A 27930-nucleotide genomic window follows, 5' to 3' on the forward strand; every position below is an offset into this window, starting at 1 on the left:
GAATCTCCTCTACCCAGCTCATTGTAGGGTCTAGATGGAACATCTGGGCGATAAGAGCCTTATGGTGTTTAGCCTCATGCTCTTCAGAGTTATCATCTCCGTCCCCCCTTGACCTCTTGTTGCCTGCAACCTGAGGTGGCGCTAGGTGTTCGGATGGGTCGAACTGAACGACATCTTCTTTTTCTTTCATTGGAGTACCCTGATCTCCAAACTTCTGGTATTCCCCAATGTCCTTTGGGGGAGGGGGAAGTTGCACAAACAGCGGTTGCTGTGGTGTTGATGACTTGGGTAGGTTCTGTACAGATCCACCGTTATCGGCCTTCGACAGTGTTGAAACCGCCTCAATATTTTCTCCTGGCCTTCGTAACGGTGTCTCTGATAATCCCCTATCGGAAAATTTCGCCCCAAAGGGCTTCCTCCCAACAGGATTGCGCTGTGGCGCTCGACTCGGCTGGTTAGTGAAGGTGATACCAAGATCCATATCTCCCCCCTTCTCATTCTCAAACCAGTCGACGTGACTATGCGCTTTTATTGCTTTCATGTCGGGATCCCAGAACAGCCATTGTTTTGTGGTGTTTTCTGAGTAGCCCACAAACACGGCTTCTTTTCCTCGGTTCATCAACTTGTCTCTCCTCAAGCCTTGAGGTTGGGCTCTTGGGTCTACATAGACCACAGCTTTGCATCCCCAGACGCGGAAATGGTCGACTGACGGTACTTGGCCAGTAAAGGCTTCTTCTGGTGAAAGAGCAATACCATCAATGATCGGACCATTAGGCAGTCTGTTTCTGATCACAGTCTGTGCTTGCAAAGCTTCTGGCCAGAACTCAACTGGCATGCCAGAGTCTTCAAGCATAGCCCGGACTGTGTTCTCAGAGGCTTGAATTGACCTTTCCACAGGTCCATTTTGAAGAGAGTTGTAGGCATCAGTTGTGTCCATCTGAGTGCCAAACTCCTTCTCCCACTCTTTTAGCAAGGCGAGAATTTCCTTTGCACCATCACTGCGGATCGCAGACAGAAAGCACCTTGACTGCCGTTCTGCCTGGACCTTCCAATCCCGTAGGGCTGCAGGAGCGTCGCTCCTGGCCTTCAAAGGGATTACCCACTTCTTCCTAGAGAAGTTGTCTACAATCTCAAGCCAATATTTGTATCCTAGCCTAGAGACTGCGCCCTGAAAAGGCCCACAGATGTCAATGGAGATGAGGGCCAGCCTCTCCCCTTTCCTCTCTGTGGCAGGTCCTTTGAACTTCCTCATGTTTGCAAGGGAGCAGACCTTGCAATTCTGGTGTTCAGAAGGAACAGGAATGGGATCTTTCTTGTCAGTGACTCTATGCAGGTTTCTTAGCAGTCCCTTGCCAAGGTGTGCACATCTTCTATGCCATAGCTCCCACTGATCTTCGGACTCAGTGTTAGCCATAGCGGTACCGTCACGTTCTTGAGAGAGTATGCCAGCATGCTGTGGCTCAAGAATTTCCGAGATCGAGTGGATAAACGGTACTCCTCCTCGAAGTTTGGTCTGGACAACGGGTTTACCAGACAAGGATTTTAGGGTGAAACTGGGTGGTTGGACAGCAAACTGTTGGCTGAACTGATTCCACGAAACAAGACTAACTCCAAGGCCAGGAACAAACAGGACATTTTCTAAGACAATTTGCTTTCCAGAAGGACCACCCATTACTGCACTTCCCATATGTGTAGCTTGTAGATAGCCACCCCCAACCTTGATCCACTTCCTCTTTTGAAGAGGCTTCAGTGTCCTGAATAGTGAATCTTGGTCAGTCATATGTGATGATGCACAAGAGTCAAGCAACCACTCGGACGAGGGGTACTTGCCTTTGGCTTCCACAGTGGAATGGGCAACCTCATCAACATCATCATCTTCTGATGGTATCTCAGGGTCTGATGCGTCTTCCTGGGTCGCATGGGCCCTTGCAGGCTTACTAGAGGAGGCCTTTGGCTTGCGGCTCTCCTTCATCTGCTTTGCAAGGTCCGTCATCACCTTGAGGACATCACGAAGGTTTGGTGATGATGACCTCCTACGAGGTGGTGACGGTTGTCTCTTAGCAGGGTAGGTAACCCTAGCTAGTTTGTCCTTGTTCCTAACAGCCTGCTGAGCTGCAGAAAGGTGTGGGCACTTGCTCATAAAATGGTCACCACCGCAGAGATGGCACGTGAGCTTGCCCTGGAAACCCTTCTTAGCGAACATGGCTGTCCCTTGATGAATCATTGATTCTTGCTTCTCCCTAAGAATTGCAAGAATGTCTTGTGGTGAGAGATTCACCTGGGCATCAATTGCATCGCGAATTGAGCCAAATGAGTCTGGCAGAGCTGCTAAGAGTTGCTGGATCTTTCTGTCCTCAGTCTTGATGTCTTGGAACTGAGGCGAGATTGAAACAGCCCTCCTTGCAATTGAGCTAAGCTCCTGCCAGGCGTCATCTATAGACTGGTCTTCTGTCATCACGAAATTGGTGTATTGCTGAAGCAAACTTCTTCCAGTAGCGAGAAGTCTTCTCTTATATTTAGCTTCAGCCCATTCCCACAACTCCTTCGCATGCCGGATCTCGTATGTCATCTCTTGGTCATCTGTCGACAGACAGATGTACATCTCATACAGGGCCGTTGCATTGTGCCGTCTGTACGATGCCTTCCTTATCGCTTGATCCAAAGGAAGGGATGACTCCGATGATGCAGAGGGTGTCGCTATAGATGGGGTTGCAGCGGGAATGTCCGTGATGATGTCTTCGAGGACCCAGTCAACCTGCTTTGATACCAGGTGTATTCTCATCAGCTTGAACCATGTTTCGTGGTTCTCTCTTGTCAGAAGAGGTGCTGCTCTCTTTCTTATGAACCCAGTCTCGTTCTCCATTTTTTGTAAGTTGAGGGACAGGTTGGCTGCCCTCAGGTAAAAGGATGTATTCGGTCGTACGCGATCGGATCGAAATGGGATAAACCGAACGCGAGGTTGATAGCGGAGAGGATGGCTATCCGCCGGGAAGAGGAGGAAAGTCGGTCGGTAAGGATCGTGTTAGTGCTGAGACACTGTAGCGTAACTCTCTCAGCAGAGGGGGTTTCTGAGACACTGCGGCTCTCTCAGATGGAACAGTTAGTCGATGCGAACGCGATGTCCGGAGAGCGACTCTTCTCAGTAAGCTCGCCCACTTGTCTGAGGTATTGGCACAGGCTCCCTGACTCGGAGTCTGACAGTGCCTCACTAGGCTCTTTCACGTCTTATATGCACCTACAGCACGGCTGTAGCTTCCTGTGCAAGGCGGGTGCGGCCTCCAGTCTGCCTTCCTTTTGTTCTGAAGAGGAATAACTCCAATACGACTTTGTCGAGGGTGAAACACCGAGTTGCTAACCCGGGCTCATAACCTGTTAAACAGGTACGAGTTGCGCAGCAGTGGAAGACGGCGGATCACACAAAAGACGAAGAAGGACCCAATGGGATAGCGTGTATCTACATACAGTATCGCCGGTGTTGGTGTAGGTAGATGCTAGGTGTCCGGATGTTGGCCAGCCTATAGGCTGGCAAACCCTAGTCACGTGATCTATCACATGACACACCCACACCTACATGCTTGTCCTGCGGCCTGTATGTTCTCAACACTCCCACTCAGGCCACATGGTCTCCTACAATCCCTTTACGCAAGCTGGAGCTGCCTTACAAAGTTTTGGAACTGCTGGCCATTGAGGGGCTTTGTTAACCCATCAGCAGCCATGTCCTTTGTATGGCAGTAGTCCACTGCAATCTTCTTCTGCCACCAGAGATGTCTGACATAGTTATATGCAACATCAATATGCTTTGACCTTTCATGCACATGGGCATCTTTGACAAGTGTCAAAGCGGCTTGGTTGTCACCCATGAGCTTGACTGGCCTTAGCTCGTCAACAGTGCCCTTGCTTGCCCTTACACTCGGCTGGAAAGAGCTCTTTCCCACCAGTTCTGGGCACCCCATTTCCCTGAGGACAGCAGCAAGAAATTGTGACTGCTTTGCGGCTGCGTTCATAGCCATGAACTCAGCTTCAATTGTTGATGTTGCAACAGACTTCTGCTTCCTACTCATCCAGGACACAGGTGATCCACAAAGGAACCACACGTATCCCAGAATTGAGACTCTATCCACTTTGTCCATAGCGTAGTCAGAGTCCGAGTATCCCTGGAGATTGCCCCCTCCCTTTCTATACATAAGACCTAGGTCTGGGTACGACCGCAGGTATCGGGAGAGCTTCTTCAAAGCCTTCATATGCTGCTGCGAGGGATCAGCAACAAATGAGCTAATTCTTCCAAGGGGGAATGCTAAGTCTGGCCTTGTCATTGTCATTGGCCACATCCAGGTACCATTGTGGCTCTGGTAATCCTGTTTGTTGCACCTCTCATCCATAGGTGCCGTAGGCACTAAATGCTCGTAGCTCTCCATAGGTGAGTGGGTTGGCGTAGCCTTCTCTCTAGCCATGTTCATCTTGGCTAAGTTAGCGTGGACATAGTGTCCTTGATCAAGCTTCAAAGTGCCTTGGGACCTGTCTCTTGTAATCCTCATTCCAAGGATCTTCGTAGGTTCACCAAGATCTTTAATCTTAAACACTTTTCCAAGCTCAGCCTTAAACCACTGAACATCTGACAGCTTCGGAGCTGCAATGGGTATGTCATCCACATGGGTAAGGACCATAAGGTCTCTATCCGTATGGATAAGTAGGCATGGATCTACCTGGGACTGGGTAAATCCAATCTTCTCTAGCTTCGCAACACAGAGCTTGTTCCAGTCTCTAGCTGCTTGCTTAAGCCCATAAAGGCTTCGTAGGACCTTGAACACCATGTTTGGAGGTGCTTCAACTCCTGGGGGTGGGATCATATAGATGTCTTCAAGAAGGCTGCTTTGGGTAAAAGCATTATTCACATCCACTAGGTGCATCTCGAGATCTCTCTCACATACTACTGCCATGAATACTCGGAGAGTATCATGTCTAACAGTAGGTGCAAAGGTCTCTTCGAAGTCAACCCCATATTTCTGTGAAAACCCTCTTGCAACTAGTCTTGCCTTGAACTTCTCAATGGCTCCACTAATCATTCTTTTCACATCAAAGACCCACCTAGAAGTAATTAGATTCGCACCCTTTGGCGGTACAACTGCTTCCCAGGTGTTGTTGCTTGCTAAGGCAATAAGTTCGTTCTCGATTGCCTCTCTCCACATATGTCCCCATTCGGGGTCTCCTACGGCTGCCTTATAGGACTTTGGGATTGGCACTTCCTGCTGATAGGCTATGGCCTGCCCAACAGCAGCAAATGCATGTTCTTCCACGTCGTTCAGAATCTCCTCTACCCAGCTCATTGTAGGGTCTAGATGGAACATCTGGGCGATAAGAGCCTTATGGTGTTTAGCCTCATGCTCTTCAGAGTTATCATCTCCGTCCCCCCTTGACCTCTTGTTGCCTGCAACCTGAGGTGGCGCTAGGTGTTCGGATGGGTCGAACTGAACGACATCTTCTTTTTCTTTCATTGGAGTACCCTGATCTCCAAACTTCTGGTATTCCCCAATGTCCTTTGGGGGAGGGGGAAGTTGCACAAACAGCGGTTGCTGTGGTGTTGATGACTTGGGTAGGTTCTGTACAGATCCACCGTTATCGGCCTTCGACAGTGTTGAAACCGCCTCAATATTTTCTCCTGGCCTTCGTAACGGTGTCTCTGATAATCCCCTATCGGAAAATTTCGCCCCAAAGGGCTTCCTCCCAACAGGATTGCGCTGTGGCGCTCGACTCGGCTGGTTAGTGAAGGTGATACCAAGATCCATATCTCCCCCCTTCTCATTCTCAAACCAGTCGACGTGACTATGCGCTTTTATTGCTTTCATGTCGGGATCCCAGAACAGCCATTGTTTTGTGGTGTTTTCTGAGTAGCCCACAAACACGGCTTCTTTTCCTCGGTTCATCAACTTGTCTCTCCTCAAGCCTTGAGGTTGGGCTCTTGGGTCTACATAGACCACAGCTTTGCATCCCCAGACGCGGAAATGGTCGACTGACGGTACTTGGCCAGTAAAGGCTTCTTCTGGTGAAAGAGCAATACCATCAATGATCGGACCATTAGGCAGTCTGTTTCTGATCACAGTCTGTGCTTGCAAAGCTTCTGGCCAGAACTCAACTGGCATGCCAGAGTCTTCAAGCATAGCCCGGACTGTGTTCTCAGAGGCTTGAATTGACCTTTCCACAGGTCCATTTTGAAGAGAGTTGTAGGCATCAGTTGTGTCCATCTGAGTGCCAAACTCCTTCTCCCACTCTTTTAGCAAGGCGAGAATTTCCTTTGCACCATCACTGCGGATCGCAGACAGAAAGCACCTTGACTGCCGTTCTGCCTGGACCTTCCAATCCCGTAGGGCTGCAGGAGCGTCGCTCCTGGCCTTCAAAGGGATTACCCACTTCTTCCTAGAGAAGTTGTCTACAATCTCAAGCCAATATTTGTATCCTAGCCTAGAGACTGCGCCCTGAAAAGGCCCACAGATGTCAATGGAGATGAGGGCCAGCCTCTCCCCTTTCCTCTCTGTGGCAGGTCCTTTGAACTTCCTCATGTTTGCAAGGGAGCAGACCTTGCAATTCTGGTGTTCAGAAGGAACAGGAATGGGATCTTTCTTGTCAGTGACTCTATGCAGGTTTCTTAGCAGTCCCTTGCCAAGGTGTGCACATCTTCTATGCCATAGCTCCCACTGATCTTCGGACTCAGTGTTAGCCATAGCGGTACCGTCACGTTCTTGAGAGAGTATGCCAGCATGCTGTGGCTCAAGAATTTCCGAGATCGAGTGGATAAACGGTACTCCTCCTCGAAGTTTGGTCTGGACAACGGGTTTACCAGACAAGGATTTTAGGGTGAAACTGGGTGGTTGGACAGCAAACTGTTGGCTGAACTGATTCCACGAAACAAGACTAACTCCAAGGCCAGGAACAAACAGGACATTTTCTAAGACAATTTGCTTTCCAGAAGGACCACCCATTACTGCACTTCCCATATGTGTAGCTTGTAGATAGCCACCCCCAACCTTGATCCACTTCCTCTTTTGAAGAGGCTTCAGTGTCCTGAATAGTGAATCTTGGTCAGTCATATGTGATGATGCACAAGAGTCAAGCAACCACTCGGACGAGGGGTACTTGCCTTTGGCTTCCACAGTGGAATGGGCAACCTCATCAACATCATCATCTTCTGATGGTATCTCAGGGTCTGATGCGTCTTCCTGGGTCGCATGGGCCCTTGCAGGCTTACTAGAGGAGGCCTTTGGCTTGCGGCTCTCCTTCATCTGCTTTGCAAGGTCCGTCATCACCTTGAGGACATCACGAAGGTTTGGTGATGATGACCTCCTACGAGGTGGTGACGGTTGTCTCTTAGCAGGGTAGGTAACCCTAGCTAGTTTGTCCTTGTTCCTAACAGCCTGCTGAGCTGCAGAAAGGTGTGGGCACTTGCTCATAAAATGGTCACCACCGCAGAGATGGCACGTGAGCTTGCCCTGGAAACCCTTCTTAGCGAACATGGCTGTCCCTTGATGAATCATTGATTCTTGCTTCTCCCTAAGAATTGCAAGAATGTCTTGTGGTGAGAGATTCACCTGGGCATCAATTGCATCGCGAATTGAGCCAAATGAGTCTGGCAGAGCTGCTAAGAGTTGCTGGATCTTTCTGTCCTCAGTCTTGATGTCTTGGAACTGAGGCGAGATTGAAACAGCCCTCCTTGCAATTGAGCTAAGCTCCTGCCAGGCGTCATCTATAGACTGGTCTTCTGTCATCACGAAATTGGTGTATTGCTGAAGCAAACTTCTTCCAGTAGCGAGAAGTCTTCTCTTATATTTAGCTTCAGCCCATTCCCACAACTCCTTCGCATGCCGGATCTCGTATGTCATCTCTTGGTCATCTGTCGACAGACAGATGTACATCTCATACAGGGCCGTTGCATTGTGCCGTCTGTACGATGCCTTCCTTATCGCTTGATCCAAAGGAAGGGATGACTCCGATGATGCAGAGGGTGTCGCTATAGATGGGGTTGCAGCGGGAATGTCCGTGATGATGTCTTCGAGGACCCAGTCAACCTGCTTTGATACCAGGTGTATTCTCATCAGCTTGAACCATGTTTCGTGGTTCTCTCTTGTCAGAAGAGGTGCTGCTCTCTTTCTTATGAACCCAGTCTCGTTCTCCATTTTTTGTAAGTTGAGGGACAGGTTGGCTGCCCTCAGGTAAAAGGATGTATTCGGTCGTACGCGATCGGATCGAAATGGGATAAACCGAACGCGAGGTTGATAGCGGAGAGGATGGCTATCCGCCGGGAAGAGGAGGAAAGTCGGTCGGTAAGGATCGTGTTAGTGCTGAGACACTGTAGCGTAACTCTCTCAGCAGAGGGGGTTTCTGAGACACTGCGGCTCTCTCAGATGGAACAGTTAGTCGATGCGAACGCGATGTCCGGAGAGCGACTCTTCTCAGTAAGCTCGCCCACTTGTCTGAGGTATTGGCACAGGCTCCCTGACTCGGAGTCTGACAGTGCCTCACTAGGCTCTTTCACGTCTTATATGCACCTACAGCACGGCTGTAGCTTCCTGTGCAAGGCGGGTGCGGCCTCCAGTCTGCCTTCCTTTTGTTCTGAAGAGGAATAACTCCAATACGACTTTGTCGAGGGTGAAACACCGAGTTGCTAACCCGGGCTCATAACCTGTTAAACAGGTACGAGTTGCGCAGCAGTGGAAGACGGCGGATCACACAAAAGACGAAGAAGGACCCAATGGGATAGCGTGTATCTACATACAGTATCGCCGGTGTTGGTGTAGGTAGATGCTAGGTGTCCGGATGTTGGCCAGCCTATAGGCTGGCAAACCCTAGTCACGTGATCTATCACATGACACACCCACACCTACATGCTTGTCCTGCGGCCTGTATGTTCTCAACATAATATAAACTCGTTAAATAATTGTTATCTAGGTATAGGGATCCTCGGCTTAATACTTCTCTAAGGGTCACCCTATATCTATCTATATATAAAACGTAGGCTATCTACCTCGGAGCGGAAAGTAGTTATAGTTAGCTTAAGAAGCACGCTACTATACTAACTATCGAAGTTAGGGTCGTTATCGTTCTTAAAGTACTTCGGGTTAGGTACGCCCTTACTAACCTCGATACCGCGTATTAGAGTACGGTTAATAGTAAATAGGCGTTCTAGAAGTTCGGTTAGAGGAGTCTATATACGGGTGTTACGCGCTCGAGAGTCGCGACCGTTATTATTATTAGGTCGTAGACGGTTTCTATTACGTCCTCGGTTATTATTACTATCGCCGTTATTATCGTTACTACCGCCTCCGCCGCCGCCGCCTCTACTAGTAGCTTTACGATACTTACGTATTAGCTACTCGAGTAAAGTCTCGCGCGGAGGTAAATAGGAGGGTCGGTAACTAGAGCGGCCCTTACCTCTATTCTATATAGTGTCTTTAGTAGCTTAGAGTCGAGTCTTTAGATCGTTAACCTCCTTCTATAGAGCCTAGTTCTTAGCTTCGGTATCCTATACCTTCTTCTTCTCCTTTTCGTAAATCTCGCTAGATTACTTATATAGATTATTAGCCTCTCTATACTTCTTCTCTACCTCTTATAACTTTGCTAGGTTATAATCCTTCTTACTCTTTAGGTCTACGGCTATCTTCTATATTATAGCTTCCTTACTTTGTAGCTATTACGGTTCACCTCGTAAGACTACACTTAGTACTACGTAATCTAGTACGCTAGCGCGCCCGGACCCTAGACCCCGACCTCGACGTTTACTTTATCGTAGCTTCGCGACTTTCTTATCTTCTCTTCTTCGTAGAACTTATTCGATTCTAAGGTATTAATACGTTTACGCCCTGTCTTACGCCTTGTCCGTGTCATAATCTCGGTATTCTTACCCTTAGCTATAACTAATTTCTAGGCTATTAGTAGTTTACTAAGTAATATATTCTAGGCTATTAGTAGTATTCTAAGGAGAGTATTATAGGAGGTTAGTAGAGACTTAAGGTAAAGGTATAATATAATAGAGGGTGAGTAGTAGGTTTATAAAAAAAGGTAGAAGATACGTTAATCTACCTCTAAGCCTTATTTGACTAGCGCCCGTATTCAGCGCGGTCGTTTCGCGTTTCTATGGTCTTGCCGAGGTCGTAGTGCCGTCTCGATCCTGACCACAGGCATCAAGGTAGACCCACCGATGGGCGTCGTAGGGTTGCTACGAGACGATTGGCGCTGTTCAGCATGCGCGACACTGGGAGCAGTAGACACGGTAGTATATAATGGTAGACTGAGCTGTCCCCTCTTGGAGTCTCTGGGCTACAGTAAGTTACAAGCTTCTTGAACCAGTTCATCATGGGTTCGACAGACAACAACGGCTGTGAGCCGATCCCACAACCACCACAGCATCTCTACGGCCTGCTGGGGAACCTTCCAGACATCGACCCTGCCTTTCCCATCAAAGAGGTATGGCGGCTGGCGCAGCTCTACGGCCCCATCATGAGACTGAACTTGAACGGCGATCACATTTACGTCTCCAGTCGGGAGCTTGTCAACGAAGTATGTGACGAGAAGAGATTCCACAAACACATTGGCCAAGTGCTCAAGGAGGTGAGAGCTCTCTTGGGAGATGGCCTCTTCACTGCATTTCCCAAGGAACCGAACTGGGGCAGAGCACACAGAATGCTCGTACCGGCCTTTGGTGAGTTGAGACAAAGCGGACGTACCGATCTCGACTGATGTATCAGGACCGATTGGCATTCGCAAGATGTTCGATGGTATGCAAGACATCGCCAGTCAAATGGTCCTACGATGGGATCGATTGGGCCCTGAGCACGAGATTGATTGCGGCGATGACCTCACGAGACTCGCCTTCGACACAATCGGACTGTGTGCCTTCTCATACCGCTTTAACGAGTTCTACACCGACAACGCCCACCCATTCGCCCAGCAAATGGCCGACGTGCTCGTAGAATCAGGCAAGAAAGCCAACCGGCCCCCCTTACTGCAGCGTCTATATCACAGATCAGAACAGCAGCGCCAGGACCAAGTCCAGGAGATGTGGAAGCTGTGCGACAAGATTGTTGCCGACAGGAAGAAACACCCACAACCCGACAACCACGACTTGCTTAACACCATGCTCAACACTGTCGACCGCGGGACCGGCGAGGGTCTCTCGGACGAAAATATCCGCTTCCAGCTGGCAACCTTTCTGGTAGCAGGACACGAAACCACATCGGCAACCCTCTCCTTCACGTACCTCAACATGCTCCAGAACCCCGCAACCCTCCTCAAAGCCCAGCGACAAGTCGACGAAGTCGTCGGCGATGATGTCTTGACCGTCGAGCACCTCTCGAAGCTCGACTACATCGATGCCTGCATCAAAGAGACCCTCCGCCTCAGCTCCCCCATTGGGGCCTTCACCGTCGGCTCAGACGAAGACCAAGTACTAGCTGGCAAATACTTCGTCCCCAAGAACACCGAGATAACAATCCTGAACAAACTCCTCCACCGCGACCCAGCCGTCTGGGATGACCCCGACTCCTTCAAACCAGAGCGCTGGCTCAACGGCGGTCTCCAAAAGCTCCCTCCCAACTCATTCAAGCCTTTCGGAAGCGGGATGCGTGCCTGTATCGGCCGGGGGTTCGCAGAGCAGGAGATGATTATAAATTTCGCGATGGTGCTGCAAAGGTTCCAGCTGGAGCTGGCGGATCCGAGTTATGAGTTGCAACTCAAGTCGACATTGACGATTAAGCCTTGGCAGTTTAGGATGAAGGTGCGGCGGAGGCAGGGCAAGTCGCCTCATGTGGGGATACCTGGTGGGCTGCAGAAGGCTACAGAGAAGGAGCATCGGACGCATCAAGCTGCGCATCGGCCGGCTAAGGATGATGGGGGGGAAGAGGCCTTTGGCGGTGTATTTTGGTGGTAACTCTGGTATGTTGCAGTCTGACGACTCTGTTCAATGTCACTAACGCTGTTGACTAGGAACGTGTGAAGCTCTTGCTCAGAGTCTACAGACTGCATGCAGTGATCACGGGTTTGAAGCTACCATTGCTGGACTGGATGCTGCGACAGAGCATGCTCCGACTGACCAGCCCGTCATCGTCATTACATCTTCGTCCGAAGGCCAGCCACCTGACAACGCGAGGAAATTCGTCCACTGGCTAGGAGAGCTTGATCCTCAGAAGCAGGCTCTCAAGCATGTCAAATACGCTGTCTTCGGCGTAGGGAACTCAGACTGGGCGAGCACCTACCACAAAATCCCCCGTCTCGTCGATGATCTCGCCGCCAAGAACGGCGCACAACAGATCATCTCAGCTGGCTTCTCGAACGTCAAAGAGGACCCAATCGGACCCTGGGAAGACTGGTCCGACAAGCTACTCGAGGTCCTCAGCGGCGACAAAAGTGTCACGAAGGAGAAAACCACCCTCCAAGCCAACATCGAGCCCGACCCGCTCAGCCGCACACTGGGAGGCATGGAGATGAACTACGGCACTATCATAACCAACAGAGAGCTTGCAGGGACTGAAGTAGGCCCTGCTAAACGTCACCTCGAGATCCAACTCCCGCACGACGCCGATTACCAGGCCGGCGACTACCTCGTCGTCCAACCCCACAACCCTCCCGAAAGCATCCACAGAGTCCTCGCCCACTTCGACCTAAACGACACCGACCTAGTAACTTTCACCAACTCCCCCAAGAAATACCTCCCCTCAACTCCAACCCCCGTGGGAACCTTCCTAGCCGAAGCCGTCGAGCTCGCCACGCCGATTACGAAACGCCAACTTGAAAGCCTGGCGCCCTACGCCACCACTTCTGAGCAAAAATCTGCCCTGCAGAACTACATCACCACCTACAACACCACAACCCTCACAAACCGCTACAGCCCCCTCGACATCCTCACCACCCTATCCCTCACCACCGTCCCCTTCCCCCACTACATCGACCTCCTCCCCCCGCTCTCTCCCCGCCAATACTCCATCTCCTCCTCCCCCCTCGTCCAACCCGAATCCGTCTCATTGACCATCGACGTCCACTCCTCCCCGGCGTTAAGCGGCACCGGTCTATTCCAGGGCGTAGCCTCCACCTACCTTGCCACGCGCAGAATAGGAGACCGAATCTCCTGCTTCATCCGCCCGACGAACGTCGGCTTTCGAATTCCATCCGTGGACGTCCCTCTCATCATGATCTGCGCCGGCACCGGAATAGCCCCCATGCGCGCCTTCCTCCAGGAACGCTCCGCCATCGCCGCCGCTGGTACGTCAATGTTCAGGGCAGGCAGGAGGCATCGTCCGTCTTCGACATGCATGCTGCGTCCCCATCCCCGCACTTGTTGCTCTGAGATACACTGGCACGTGGTGTTCGAGTACCTTATAGCTAACACCCTTCTGTTTACCTAGGTATTAAAACCCTCGCCCCGGCGCTCCTCTACTTCGGCTGTCGCCACCGCGACCACGATAACCTCTACACCTCCGACCTATCCACCTACGAAACCGCCGGAATCGTCAAGATACGCACAGCCTTCAGCAAAGTCGGCCCAAACGCACCGTCGTACGTCCCCGACTTGGTTTGGGAGGATCGGGAAGAAATTGCGGATTTGTTCACAGCTGGTGGGAAGATTTTCCTTTGCGGGAGTGCAGCTAGACTGGGGAGGAGTACGGACGATGTGTGTAAGAAGATTTGGGTCGAGAGGACGGGGAAGACATCAGAGGAGGCGGAGGAGTGGTTAAGGGGGGTGAGGATGGAGAGGTATGTTAGTGATGTGTATTGAAGGGACTGCATCTATCTGGGTTGGGGGATGATGGTGGAGCAAGCGTCAGCCGATCCGCATTTATGGAGGAGGATACGCTTGTGAGAAGACGCTTCGGTAAAGACGTTGCTTCGTCACACGTTGATATAATATTCTTTAACCCGCCAAATCGCTGGCCATGCACGTCTACGTTTACAACTCCGGTGATGCATCGCGATGCGATATCGTGCGCCTTTATACAATTCGCTCAGAACGCGCAAAATAAAACAAAATGCAGAAGTCCTTTACACTCAAAAGTACTACCTCTTCCTCGGTGACTTCTGGTCCAAGGTTGACAGACCCAACCCTGTACCTCTATCCGCGACTCGATTCGGCTGGTCCTCTCGATTCGCTCTCGCTTGCCGTGGTGTCCGTCCAGCATCCGGCGTGGACGACATATCTGGTGTTGAAGGTTGGCTAGCCTTCTGCGCAGGCGACTGGGCTCCGCCGCGCGAGTCTTCCAGTTCTAGCTCGAAATCCGGCTCACTCTCATCCTCTTCCTCGTCGAATTCTTCTTCATCGTCACCTTCCAGCTCTTCATTGTCGAGCATTGGCTGTGTCATCTCGTCGTCGTCGAGCGTTTCCGCGATCGACTGATCGAGACTGGCCCGCGGGTCGGAGAGATAGCTGTCAGCCATGTCTCCTGCCTCGTCCTCACTCAAGACGCTGCCATGAGTGCCAGCGGTACCGACTCTGGCGAGGGCATTGACAAGCGGTTCGTCCCCTTCATCTTCACTGTCTGTGAAGTCGATGATGTCGAGCGGCTTGTCTCGCCAGTAGTTGAAGTCTGTGAACTCTTCACCGCCGCCCTTGACCAGTAGTCCCACAGGTGGGAAGTAGTGGTCAACAATCTCACGCATGGTGCTGTAAGCTGTTTTGTAGTTGTTGAGACTTAGCAGATCTAGTGACACCTCAGAGTTACTGTTGATGGTGAAGATCCTCGTACTGGGTATGTTGACTGATCGGTAGCTCAACGCATCTGTGAGACGGTTGCCGAAACCAGCATAGAACGGGCTGCCTGATTTGCCCTTGCCGGTACCTAGATTTTGAAGATCTGGGTTTGGCTTGAGACCGGCCTCGACGGATTCGTGAGTGTTATTCGAGCCGCCATGGCCTGCAAACAACGCCATTATGTCCCGCAAGCAGGCCATTTTGAATATCTCCGGCTTTCTCAAGTACACCTCACGACGAAGCGCTGCTATCATGCGGTCTGGACTGAGAATGACAGGCCCAGGTGGCAGCTTGTATCCCTCCTGGACCACGCCTTTCAGATAGCCCCGCGTCATATCGGCTTGCCCAACACTTCGGCTCGTCAGATACAGAAAGTTATATCCATTGGACGCAATCTCGGTGTACAGCTTAGCAACGCCTTGATGGGTCCAGTCTCTACCAATGGTAGTCATCACATGCCCAAGCACATCCGACTTGGTAATTGTGCCATCGATATCGCTGATGACAATGGGTACATCATGCTTCCAATACCACAATGTAGCAGTACAGGTGGATCTGTTCACGGTGAAAGCCATGTTATTGGCACCTGATTCGAGGTTCATTGACTTGAGTTGATCGGAAGTCAATCGCAACGTCTTGGCATAGTTCTTGTTAGGATCGCCAGCAACGGGAGAGCTCGGCTGTGATGGCATCCCGACCGCGCTATCGGAGTCTCTCCTGATGTGCGTGCCAGTGTAGTCTGCTGACTTGCCGTCACTGCGAGCATCATCGCTATGATACCCAGGATCCGAGATGGCATCCGTGGAAGCATATGCCGCCGGATTGAAGCCACCAAGTGCGGTCGCAGCTGCGGCTCTCTTGTTGGCAGCTTCTTTGGCCTCTTCGCTGCCGTAGATCCAGATGTTGCCCATCTCGTCAGCTCCGATGAGCGCACCAATATCATAGGGACCATCAACCTCTTCCGACAAAAGTTGTCGTGCAATGCCTTCTGCCTGTAGTGCTTCCATGTTACCGCCTTTAAAGCCTGCCATGTCCAGCATCAGGTCGCCGGACTCCGTCACCTGATTGCTGATGTTCGATGTCCATAATTTCTTTGACAAGTTCATTGCACGCTGCTTCGCCTCTTGTTGATCGACGGAAAGGTCGCTGTTCGATCTGGCCAGATCGGTCCGTAGGGGCGATCCGTCCAAGTCGGACATGGCAGACGGGAGAAGCTGACTGTGATCCATTGCGCTTTTCATTGCCGCCTTCGCAGCTATGATAGCAGTGTCCGATTCCGATCTATCGAGCTTCGGTAGATGAGGATTCTCGATGCCCGAAAAGCTGCCCGAAGGCTGTCGTTTGACCGGCTCGTTTGGTGAGCTCGACAGCGGAGTGAGCTGGCCCATGTCGCTCTGCGCTCTACGCGAGAAGGAAGGTATAGGCATCCCCTCTGTTGTACTCCTGCTGTGTCCCCGCGGAGGTTGTCTCAAGGTATCTTCGGTGGGCGTCTCGCTTCGATCGTTGAGGGAGAAGGGGTCTGGCTCCTGCAGCGTAGGAGTCGAGGGTCGACTGGGCTTCAGTTCGGGACTCGCAGCAGGCGAGACGACTGGACTCGTCTGGAACTCTGTGGGCACGCTCTGCAAAGTCTCAAAGACGAAGAAAGCCTCTCCTCCCTCACCCAGCTTCATGGGGTAGTCCTGCTTCTCGCCATTGACCTTGAACTCCACCTTCTTCTCGTAGGGCCGTAGCAAGCTGAACTTGCCGAAGCGAATGTGGAAGGGAGAGCATGCCAGCGACCCGTCTTCTTGCTCAACGACAATCACGTCGATGGCACCGGAGAGGGTGGCTGGGTTGATGCTGTTCCAGCCCTTGGAGACGGAGCCGGTGATGGAGCGTACGTACTGCATGGCAGCAGCTGGAGGGGCGATGCAGCCCAGGGCAAGTCGGGTATGGGACTATACTCGTGAGTGAGTGTCGTGTCTCACTGCAGCGGGCTCGTCTCTGTTGTGGTCTCGTGGGTCTCTTCCTGCGCGGATGCGGATGCGGAGTGGAGATTGGTGGTGAAGCTTGTCGCTGCGCATGAAACGAGCGACAGAAGGTAAACGCGACAGGACGTGTCGAAGAACACGAGCAGGCCACACGAGCAGGCCGGCGGCTATGTATGCCGGTATGGCGAAGGTGCTGGTGCTGGTGCTGGGCCGTCGCCGAAGGAGTGTAGGCAAGGATGCGATCACGATGGCCAGCAAGCGTGCGTGACCTTCAACAGGACGTCATGCCGTGCACAAGGCCGGAAGCGAATCTGCGACAATGCCGAAGTGATATGGCGGGAAAACAATGTCCTGCTGGACAGGTACAACAAGTGGTCCAAGCATATAACACAGGCCAAGAGCGCATTGTTGACATGTACCCTATGGGCAAGGTCAGGTCGTTGAAGCCGCTGGTGGTGGCTCTCATCTTGTCACATGCGAGAACGATCGGGAAAGCTTCCCTGCAAGCCGGCCGAGTGCCGAAGCGCTGCAGTCTCGCCCTACCCGCACCTCTGCCTTGGCATATGGAGGTGGAGAAACAGCCGCTGCAACCACGGCCTCGACAACCACACTGACGACCTTTGCTTGGCTGTATTTCTTCCGTTTCAATGTGCTGGCAGAGTGTCGATTATGGCGGGACAAGATGCAGCCGCTGCCAACATGAAGCAGCAGCGCCGCAACCCGATCCTCGCCTTTGCGCAGACAGCGACAGGCTCTGATAGCAGACTCTCGCTGCCAGATCCCATATGGCTGTCGCGTGCTGCCACGATGCTGCACACTGTGGCGCTTCCATTCGCATTCTACTTCAAGCCAGTCGTGGTTTTCGTGGCGCTGTCATGGTAGGCGAAGCGGTCCACCCTGTTTGCACAGATATTGCAGCGCCTAACAAACACATTCTAGGCTTTGCCATCGTGCTTACCAGGTCATGAATAAGCCTCTCGAGGAGCTCGCTGGTCTCCTCGGCTTTGATATTCCCTGCGAACCCGTCATCGACCTCGCGAACATCAAAGCAGACGGCGCAATCGTTCATTGGTCATTACCGGAGAAACCCAGACACAAGACTTCCTTCAAATTCGAAATACACCTCAACGGGACCGTCATTGATACCTTTTCTGTACATGAGACTGCGGCCACCATCTATGGCCTGCAGCCGGGCTGTTTCTATGTGGTCAGAGTATCGCTGGTAAACAATGTCGAGTTCAGCTCTCGCAGCTTTCCCATACGATTCCGGACGAAAGCTGCTTCGACCAACGACTTTTTTGTGGCTCCGCTGGATGGAATGGATACAGACGCAGATGAGGTGCATGTTCCAGTCCCCAGAGCGAGGCCGTACAAGGGCCTTAAAGATATCGGTCCAGCAGGTGCCGATACTGTACCAATGGCCCGGGAGGGAAGCATTGGTCTTGGACCTAAGCGGAGTCTGACTGGTGCCCGCCGACCTTCCCCTGCAGTCATCGGCGTTGAGAAACACGATCCGCCTGCTGACGAGAACGAGCCTCCCGAGGGCGCCGAGACGATACACCAGTTGACAGAGAAATTGGATCAGATCAGGCGGGAGACGGAGGAGGCTGATAAGCAGGCTAAAGAGGAGGAAGAGGAGGAATTGCGCTTGAAAGATGAATTGAACAAGCAGCGAGATGAGCTGAAGGCCGAGGTGACGGAGAACGACAAGAACAGTCGCAATCTCAAGAAAGAGGTGAATACGCTCGAACGCCAAAATACTGTCGCGCAAAACGAACGCACGAAGCAGGACCGTTTATTACAGCAGAAGAAGCAGGAACGACAAAAGTTGAAGGACGACATGAAGCGTTGGGAGCAAGAGGCGGAAGCGATGCGCCAGGAGCTGGACAACATCAAGCGGAAGAAGGAAGCCAAGTTCAGAGACGCTGAGAAGGAGAAGGAGACACTGCGCGCTAGGCAAGCAGAGGAGGCTGCAGCCCTCAAAGCTTTGGATGAGGAGGTGAAGGAGAAGAGTACCGAGAAGCAGAAGCTGGAGCGTGCGGTTAGGAACTCATCTCCTTCGGAAACGTTCGAGTCCGAGCCCAATATGGTACAGCAGCTACAACAAGAGGCCGAGGAAACGAGACTGTGGGAGCTGCAACACAGCCAGATGCAAAGCCATTACGCAGCAGCCTATCAGAAACTGGAGCAAGCTAAGCGGTTTCATAGCGAGCAGCGAGCATATCTTGACCAGCTGCGTGCACGGAGACGACAAGAAGAAGAAGCCGCTCAGTATGCGTCACCACCAGCAACTCAGGACCGTCTACCGCATAGAGGTGACAGTCAGCGGTCACGCAGAGCACAAAGTGGGCACAGTTCTTCGGACAGTCCTCGTCTGGCCGGATTCCCGATCACATCTGCGCCCTTCGCCTCCGGCATGACCACCACAATGTCACCCTTTAGTTCCGCGCCATTCTTGAACTTCACCAACGGCATGACTGTACCAGGACCTACGGATGGACTAGGGATGTCAGACGAGGACAGGGAAAGAATCACAGGTGGCGCTCCAATGAGTCCTGGGGCTGGCGTTGAATATCTCCCGGCTGATTTGTTTGGCGATGGAGATAATAAGTTGTCGTCAGACTTCATTCAGCCCTTACCTGGGCTAGGAGCTTTACCTGGTCTAGGAGGAATGCCAAACTCGATGCATCAAGTACTACCAGACCCAGGACCTGCATCTCCGACTAGCGGCCCCAGTAGTCGATCGCCAAGCGTATTTGCCAGCCCACAAGCAAGTCAGCAGAACTTGCATATAGGCTCGCCGGAGAACGTCCTAGACTCGGACCGACGATCCATAGGATCTAATCGTTCGACGCGAGCGGCCAGTGGCAGTGGGGCAGGCAGTCGATTCAGTGCCATGTTCGGGATCAAGCAACGAGCAAAGACGAACCCCGCGGATGAGCCACCAGCGCTGGGGAAAGCACAAAGCCATTCCATGCCACGGACCGACCAAGGCATCCCGGGTATTGACTCCAACACCAGGAAGAGGAACAGCAGCATCTCGGGCAGTGCCTTCGCTTTGGGAGGCGAGAGCAGCTTTGACAACCCTGCCCCTCCCCCACCTTCCATGAGGAGTCGAGCGATTGGTCTCTTCTCACGTCACGACAAGAGCGACGGCTGGCCGAGCAGCTTCATCCGAAGGCCGGCATCTCCAAGACCTGGCTCGACTCATTCCAACGAGTTGCCTAGGCCGTCTTTTGACAGCAGTCGCTGGGGCGTTGGTGTCGATGGCTGGCCCTCTAATGACGCCGCCGCTGGCGCTAGAAGCAGCCCCTTGGCGTTCGGATCGACGACAAGCTGGAATGCGCCGTCTTCGCAACAGTCTCGTCTTTTCGGCTCTCGCCATCCATCTCGCCGACCTTCTGCCCAGTACGGTGCCAGCGGTCCTCCTGAAGACATCTTGGAAGGTTCAGATTCGGATGGCTATGACTCAGATCGGGCTCAGCAGCTAGGTGCAATTGGCACAAGACCACCTCCTGGTTCGAAGAAGGCAGAGAATGCTCCTGCAGTAGAAGTGCTACCCAAGTTGAACCCAAACGCCAAGAGCTTCACCGGCTGGTTCGGTAGCAAGAAGGGCAAATCGAAGGAAACTGCCTCAGGCAGCGGAACACCGAATCTCGACAAAGGTGATTGGGACGAGTCACCACCGAACAGCCGCAAATCGAAGGACACTCGCGACACACGCTCCATAACCACCGCTGAATCCTCCATTGCCGAGTCCTCTCGCAACTCCACCGATCTGGCTCGAACACCTTCCTACACCACATCCGACGCAGCTCCCTCTCCACTCTTAGCAGGCAGCTCAGCAGGAAAGGAATCCTTCATGCAGAAACTCAGCCGCAAGTCAAGCAGTAGCAAATTCACCCTTCCCACCTTCAAGCGCGAGAAGAGCAAGCTCGACACCGGCCTCGGCACTCCCACCTCAGCACCCACCGAGGAGGAAGACGCCGATCTCAGCGCGAGCGTCAGCAGTCTGCAGCAGCCACGAGAGAGCAAGGAAGGCAATAGGGGTAGTGGGAGGAATTGGGGGAATGTCCTGAAGCGTGGAAGTACCAAGAAGAAGGGGAATGAGACGCCGAGTCTTAGCGGGATGAGTATGACTACGAGTGGGACTGAGGATAATGATGAGGAGTAGTAGATGAGATGTATAGCATGTATGCAGCAATGTCGATCTCGCGGATGGAGTGATGGTGATTTCTGTCCTCTGACTTGTTGAAGAGGACGCGAGGCTAGTTGATGACTGAGACATACAGCAACACCAGCGAATTTGTGGATACAGCGCCGCTTCCGCCACTACACCCTCATTAGCAGGAACCTTCACCTTTGCAGAGCCGCCACAAGCCATGTACACATATATACCCAGAAATACATGTAACTTCCGTACCCCGACCAGGGAGAGACAAACGAAAGGCTCGATAGGTCTGAGGCTGAGCTGAAACATAGACAATCGCATTGTCCCCATCCAAGCATCTACTGGACCAGTACCGGCCTCAAAGACGGCCACGGCCACTCACCAACTCCTACACCACTTCCCTTACACGTCTCAGAATTATACATCCATTGTACTGTCGCACGCCGCAAGTCACGCCTGTCCTGTCCATCTCATTGGCCACCCTTCCTTCCGCGGGCCAGCGGGAAGACCTGAAACGCTGCCAAAACGGGCCTTAGCGTGCTGCGACTCCAATCCTCCGGTCCTTCGAGCACACCCTCACGAACTGCAGTGCATACAGCGCATCTGAAACATCTACAATCAACATCCGCGATGCGCTTCAGACTCTCTGTGCTATGGGGAGAGGAGGGCCTGTGGCTTTGACTGATCTGCGAAAATGGGAGCTTAGCTACTACACCCCGGCGCCGGCTTGTGTTACGTTCACGTCCCATCTGGACCTTTGGGAGCCACTCTCGGCTTGCGGTCGTGTAACGTGGGGATGTGCCACAGTTCGGGCATGTCTGCTGATGCTGTTTGGATACTGCAATGGTTGGATAGGCATGTATGGCAGTTCCTGCACGACCTTGACATGTTGTTCGTCTGTAAGGTACCGTGTAAAAGGCCATGGGCTTGGTGCAGGAAAGTACAGTACATGTAAGTGGCGAATATCATATGTGAGCGTACTTGCAGCGTTTGCATTGTTTACTTCCCGCACGCTTTCGCCCTTTCGTGCCTTGCATTGATATACTTTCAGTCTGATTTGACTTCATCTCGTCTGTGGTTGTCCGAGGCGAGGAGACCACTGTACATTCTCTCACTATCGTCAATGGTCCAACGTTTCGGCTTACCTTCAACCCTCTGCTGGACGACGAACGATACCAATACTCCGCACACCATCGAAGTCGAGAAGATGCACTCCCCGCTCCCCGACTCCAGCGCCCTCGAAGCCGGTCTCCTCGAAGACGACAGACCTTCTCATTCCTCCCGCCTCTCGCGCGTCCAAGATAATGTCCGAAACTTGTTACGCACCTCCATCTTTGGTTCTGTCAAGAGCTCGCCCACGACACCGACGCATCCGCCAGCGCTGAGAACGAATAGCGTTCACGTCGTATCGATCTGCTCTCCTAATGAACCGGAGGTGCTGCCCAGTCCGACAGAAGTGGCTACACCTCCAGCACGGTATCCTCAGACATCGAGAGGAGAGCTGTTTCCGCCGACACAGTACCAGCAGCAAGTCCAAGAGATGGCACGACAGTCGATGTTGTTCAACACGAGAGCAGTGGCGGCGCTGAATCATCCTGATTTGAGTGATCCTTCTGTCACAGAGCTTTCGCAGGTTAAGGAACAATCCCGGCCTAGGATTGGATGGACAAGGCCGAAGAAGAGGTCCAGAAGGACCAAAGCAGCAAGGAGAGCGGCTGGGTCGCGTGGTGTGCTGTGCTTGCTGGCATCGTTGCTCTTGGCTGCATTGGTTGCGACTTGTAAGTCTTGATCATCGTGGTCGATGTGATGAAGCTAACGTATCTGTGAAGATGTCTCGATCGCCACCACGGAGGTTGACTTGACACCGACATTCCACATCTTGTTCGTCCTTGGGATATGCCTCGCCACAATCGTTTTCGCACATTCGGTGATTCGACTCTTCTTCATCGGCAGAAGATCCCGGCACAAGCCGCTGTTCGTTACGGTCTCTCGACATGGTCAGCACAGATATCATCATCGCCCAGGACATTCCAGAAGTCATCCTTCACTGCGGCAGATGCCCTCTCTGTCGGCGGAGCACAACGCCTTCGTGCCAGACAGACCCATACCAGTCTCGCTCTCATCAGACGATATTCGGCTCGATCCGAATGTGGCAGGGCCGACCATGATTCCACCGCAAGATTGGGATAAGGAGGTCCACAGTGTCCCGAATCCACCCCCAGCGTACGGTCGATGGCGTGGAAGTGTCCGAGCAGATCCCGAGTTGCTGCATTGGCAGGCTGTCCCTGCGCCGCGGAGCCCTGCTACGCCAGCACTACCCTCGCCAACGTATGAGGAGGCTGGCCAGATTGAGTCGCCGCCGAGCTATATGACGAGGGAAAGTCCGGCGAGGCTGCGGAGGGAGGTGCGAGACGTGCGAGCTGGTATTGCGCGGTCGCAGGTGGTGGAGCCGGAAATGGTCGAAGCCAGAGGCGCAGGCGCTGGTGCTGGCAGCGGTGTAGGACAGGCCATGTAGATCGTGCGCCTGATAGAACCAATGCACGACCTGGAGTCTCAAGAAAGAGGTTCCGTCCATCGCTCTCATGTCCACCGAGTAGCCGGTCAGTGTTCCAAAGTCGTCGTTCTGCCCTGGTATCTTATTTCTTCCCGTCATCAATATGTCTTCCCTTCATATCCCTGCCCTCTGTACTCGGCACGCCCTTTTTGTCCTTTGCCCACCACTCCTTCCAAAACTTCTCATCCTTTATCCGTTTCAGCTCTTTCTTCTCCCGCTCCTCCCGCCTCTGATCCATCGTCGCGAACCATTCTGCTCTTGCTGCGTCCTGTTCCTCCTGTGTTGCGTAGATCTTCATGCAGGCATTCATCGTCTTTTGCTCGGAGCGGCACATGAAGGTTGCTGTGAAGGTTCGTTGGGTGCAGCATGCTGCGAAGTCTGATCACCAAATCAGTATGGGCTGGATATGTATTGTGAACTCGGATAGAGCATACCTCTGACTTCGTCGGCGCACTTTTGGCGGACTCGTTTGTAGTACAGTTCCCGAACTTGAGATTCTTGGGAGGCGGAGAGTGGCAGTGGGTTTCGCGATGGGTTCGGTGCTGTGCCTTTCGCCGTCGTTATCTCAGGCGTAGCCATGACTGCTGCCATAGCAATCTCAGACCACAAATGACTGCAATGGCTTAGCGATGGGGTGATGTTGATCCACTGTAGCTCTTCGCGATGAGATGCTTGATGCCAAGGATGGCGGCGAGCTTCAGCGGGCAGCTCCGATGCCCGACCCGACGACTTCACCTCCACTTTCACCATATTATGTCTTCTCTTTCTGCGCCGACACGACATGTAAACCTACTCACGATCTCCATGAGCGACGAAGGTCATCATACGTCCAAGACACGGTCAAGACTGAATACTATCTCTGCCCACCTACAGTCACAACCAACCATGTCTCAGCAACGACCATTCATCACCTGTCACGTCCTTGACACAGTAGCCGGCAAGCCAGGCGCTGGCATCGATGTCAAGCTCAAGCTGATATCTCCTGCCAACGCGACTACATCACACTGGACAGCTAGAACGAACAATGACGGTAGAGTGCCTGCGTGGACATCTTTGACAGACATCAACGAAGTGGTCGAGAAAGTGAAGGCAGAGCTGAAGGATGATGATCAGATGGTATGGAGCTTGACGTACGATACGGAGGCATACTTTGGCAAGGGCAAGACGTTTTGGCCAGAGGTGGAGCTGAGGTTTGCGGCGAAGAAGGAGGAGGAGCATTATCATGTGCCGTTGTTGCTTGGACCTTGGAGTTATACAACGTACAGAGGCTCATGAGGAAGCCACGATGAGCAGAATGGCAGTGAAGTTCAGCAAGTGGACATCTACGCCGTCGGTTATACCGACTCTTCTTCAATGCCAGCCGAGCCAGCTCGATCAGATGACATCTCGGCAGATCCAGCCGCTCCCAGCTCACGACTGAGGCCATCACAACGCAAAAAGAATCAGAAGCCTCCACCGCCTCCACTCCGGTTCGACGACTTGATATGACGACCGTCCACGAAGCAAAAAACCCAGGCCGAAGCCTGGGGAAAACCAGCAATGCTGGTTTTATTGAAGCGCGAGCCCGCTCAGGTACTGCCACAAGAACTGTCACAATACGATCGACATGATTGCCGGCGTGAACACTGACCTGCCAAGAACTTACGCCACAGAGGCCAATAAGTTCTGCCCGTGAGGGCGAGGGTGGACTTTTGAATTACTGTTATGTAGCTACTACACTGGCATCGCGCGAGGAACAGGCTAGCAAACCAAAAAAATCCGACCCCCCCCTCCGGACTTTGAACTCTATCGCTGTTCGATCACAAGAAAGACTTGTCGACATGCAAAACCTTGGGCACAAGTGTGCGCACACTCGTACCCAAGGAAAGCCCTCGATGCTGACACCAAGGAGGGCTATTTTCAGAGCGGATCCGCTAATATTGTGTTGAAGAGCCTACTCGGCACGCCTCAGCTCCGCGTATGCTGAAGCGTAGCTTTCTCGGCTCTCTTCCATTGTTATTTGTTGTTTGACTTGAGCCACGGAGGGCTGCAAGTTCTGATGTTTTGTGACTATTGCGGCCTTGCACCGCCTCGCCCCGAAGGGTGAGGGGCAATTCTCAAAGACGAATATCAAGGTGAAATGGTGCTTGCCAGACTTCTGCCGGCGACCTGGAACGGACTTTGCACCCAGTCTTGCAAAACGTGGGTTACCTTCGTCAACGTCAAAGAGACAAGACGACGGGTCTCTTCTGGCCACCTGTGCTGATCTACGCTACGAACATCACCCAGCCTCGTGACCTCTGCGCAGACCAGAAGAATCACAAAGTGCAAAAACTCTAGACACAATGATGCACCATTGTGTCTTGGAGAAAATCCCTGGGTCCTTGGGATTTTTTTCTGCGTTGCTAGAGCGGGCCCGCTCTTCGCCGGACGTGGCGATGCGAATCGAAGACATCAAGCCTTGGTGGCTGCCATGTGATGTCTCTTGGTGCCGGTTAGGGCTGCGATCAAACAATGCCATGGCAAGCATTGCTGCGCCGGTGTGGCGCCTGCGATGCGCGCCTGCGTGGCGCCAAATCGCCGGAAGTGGCGACTACAATTCAGAAGTTGGGCCACGGAGGGCGCCAAATTCTGGACTGTGCCCCGAAGCGCGAGGGACAAATCTAACAGTGCACATGTAACAGCAAACAATGACGAGCCGAACTACTGCCGACAGCCTTGTACTTGGACGCTTGTGTCTGCACTATCACGAACTCAAGCTTCACGCCCTTGCAGTCACGGCAGCAATCATTCCGAAGATTTTATCACGCAATGCTATGTGCTGGTTGACATAGAGATTCTCGGAGAAAATTTCAACCTGCTAGGCGGCTGAATGAGGTGCGCTTGGTGGCAAGACTGGTGGACAAAAATCATATACAGCAACGAGTCAAGGAAATGGCTCTGCAGCTTACCTCACGCTATTCAATCCTCATCTCCTCTGATCACTAGCCTCCACCACCCCTCATTGTTAAGTCCCCACTGGCAACATCGCTGCCTGTGATGGCATTGATGGTGCATTTCGATGAGGCTTACACCAACATGGCGCAGTGACTGATGAAGCGCTACCGACAGGCGGCGCAACACCCTGTGCAACTTGCGCCGGGGAGGGCGAGAAGTTCTGCAGTCAATGGTAAGTCCCTCCGGCAACATCGTCACCAAGTTCTGCTCACTAAACTGCCCATACCCGCCCGATACCAGTTTCCTCGTTATCATCGTATTAACCCACGCCGGATCATATGCCATCCAAGCCTTGCACACAAGAAATCCCGCGAATTCCGCGAAAGGACTGCCCAAAGCCTCCAAGCGCTGTCGCGGGGCTTCGACGATGGCATCGTACTGGTCAAGATGACTCTCTCGAGTCTTAGAGCCGTAGTACTTCCAGGCTGTGCTACTGCCGAGCTCGGCCATGAGATCTGTCGCAGCGAACGAAGGGTGGAGATATTTGCCATTTGGGGCTGCGATGAGAGAGTCATAGTACGTTGCGCTGGTGTTGTTGGCGTGCAGAACCAGGACTGCGACGAGGTCAATGTACGCCAAGACTGCCTGCGGATCGACTGTACCGGCGTGTTGGCGGAACTCGATGGTCTGACGTTGACCTTTAGCCAGGTTTGCGAGGTTCAGGTTCGTAGCGTGGGTGCCAAACCCCAATGCTAGAACTGCTTCGAGGCTCGGAGCGCCGATAATGCTCTTGGCCCAAGCTGCGACATTGGTCTCAGCGACCGCTTGACGAACTGTTGGGTGGCTGCAAGTGGGGTCTAGTGGGTAACGACGTTTATCGAACAGAATCCCGTCCTCGCCGTGATCAGGATCAGCGTAGTCAGCCTGCTGCCGTTGGCGATGGCGATATGCGGCAGCTACAAAATATACCGATGCAGCTGAATTGTAGGGCCTCGGCTCTTTGACAGCCAGCTCGAGTTTATCAGCCATGAGGTCTGTCTTTCTGGCATCGAAGGGGTTGGAATTGAGCGCACTACCTCCGATACGGTGTGAAGCGTGAACGCTATCGAGCTGCCTTTCGCACACGAGCCATGTGCATGCCACATGCTTGACCGTCTGGAGTACAAACCCGTCCTTGTGATTACCGACGTGAACGTGAAAGCCGCAGGTCGCGTTGACGTAGAGGAAGGGATTGCCGTCGATGCCATCAAAGCTTTCTGATAGCCTGTTGAGCACGGCAGTGATCTCTTCCTGATAGGTAATCTCGTGGATATGCGTGGTATCTTGCAGGCATCGCGTTGTTTGCATGTTGCCTCTAAGCTCGAGGACTCGGCTCTTCAGCTCGACAGAATACCAATTGTAGTACAGTCCTGGGCATAGTTTTTACAACCCCTGTTCTTCCACCTTTCCTCATTAGGAAGGATGTATCCACTGCTTGGCGTAGCTCACCACCTGGTGTGTCCTCCATTGTTGGCTATTACTGCCTCGCAGCGTTCTCGCATACTCTTGCATATACGTTGTATGTCCTCAGGTGTGAGCTTGGCCCATTCAATCT

At 52.7% G+C, this 27930-nt stretch overlaps 7 protein-coding genes across 7 annotated transcripts; 4 read left to right on the forward strand and 3 right to left on the reverse strand.

Moving 5' to 3' along the window:
- Window positions 1-10341: 10341 nt before the first annotated feature.
- On the forward strand, window positions 10342-13756 carry CLAFUR5_11806 (Bifunctional cytochrome P450/NADPH--P450 reductase; the record flags this gene model as incomplete). Its single annotated transcript, XM_047910954.1, has 4 exons — window positions 10342-10687; window positions 10734-11897; window positions 11971-13242; window positions 13386-13756. 4 exons carry the CDS (start codon window positions 10342-10344, stop codon window positions 13754-13756), a joined length of 3153 nt encoding a protein of 1050 aa, XP_047766915.1.
- Window positions 13757-14034: 278 nt separating this feature from the next.
- On the reverse strand, window positions 14035-16614 carry CLAFUR5_11807 (Nuclear elongation and deformation protein 1; the record flags this gene model as incomplete). The annotated part of the gene is made up of 1 exon (XM_047910955.1): window positions 14035-16614. One exon carries the CDS (start codon window positions 16612-16614, stop codon window positions 14035-14037), a length of 2580 nt encoding a protein of 859 aa, XP_047766916.1.
- A 750-nt stretch (window positions 16615-17364) lies between these two features.
- CLAFUR5_11808 (uncharacterized protein) lies at window positions 17365-20869 on the forward strand (the record flags this gene model as incomplete). The annotated part of the gene is made up of 2 exons (XM_047910956.1): window positions 17365-17573; window positions 17635-20869. 2 exons carry the CDS (start codon window positions 17365-17367, stop codon window positions 20867-20869), a joined length of 3444 nt encoding a protein of 1147 aa, XP_047766921.1.
- Window positions 20870-21989: 1120 nt separating this feature from the next.
- CLAFUR5_11809 (uncharacterized protein) lies at window positions 21990-23381 on the forward strand (the record flags this gene model as incomplete). The annotated part of the gene is made up of 2 exons (XM_047910957.1): window positions 21990-22644; window positions 22696-23381. The coding sequence occupies 2 exons, from the start codon at window positions 21990-21992 to the stop codon at window positions 23379-23381; spliced, it is 1341 nt and encodes a 446-aa protein (XP_047767457.1).
- Window positions 23382-23502: 121 nt separating this feature from the next.
- CLAFUR5_11810 (uncharacterized protein) lies at window positions 23503-24011 on the reverse strand (the record flags this gene model as incomplete). Its single annotated transcript, XM_047910958.1, has 2 exons — window positions 23503-23798; window positions 23855-24011. The coding sequence occupies 2 exons, from the start codon at window positions 24009-24011 to the stop codon at window positions 23503-23505; spliced, it is 453 nt and encodes a 150-aa protein (XP_047767343.1).
- Window positions 24012-24224: 213 nt separating this feature from the next.
- CLAFUR5_11811 (5-hydroxyisourate hydrolase) lies at window positions 24225-24695 on the forward strand (the record flags this gene model as incomplete). Its single annotated transcript, XM_047910959.1, has 1 exon — window positions 24225-24695. One exon carries the CDS (start codon window positions 24225-24227, stop codon window positions 24693-24695), a length of 471 nt encoding a protein of 156 aa, XP_047767342.1.
- Window positions 24696-26406: 1711 nt separating this feature from the next.
- CLAFUR5_11812 (uncharacterized protein) lies at window positions 26407-27683 on the reverse strand (the record flags this gene model as incomplete). The annotated part of the gene is made up of 2 exons (XM_047910960.1): window positions 26407-26531; window positions 26621-27683. The coding sequence occupies 2 exons, from the start codon at window positions 27681-27683 to the stop codon at window positions 26407-26409; spliced, it is 1188 nt and encodes a 395-aa protein (XP_047767325.1).
- Window positions 27684-27930: the final 247 nt, after the last annotated feature.

Source organism: Fulvia fulva, chromosome 10, assembly GCF_020509005.1.
Source record: "Fulvia fulva chromosome 10, complete sequence".
Classification (NCBI taxonomy): domain Eukaryota; kingdom Fungi; phylum Ascomycota; class Dothideomycetes; order Mycosphaerellales; family Mycosphaerellaceae; genus Fulvia; species Fulvia fulva.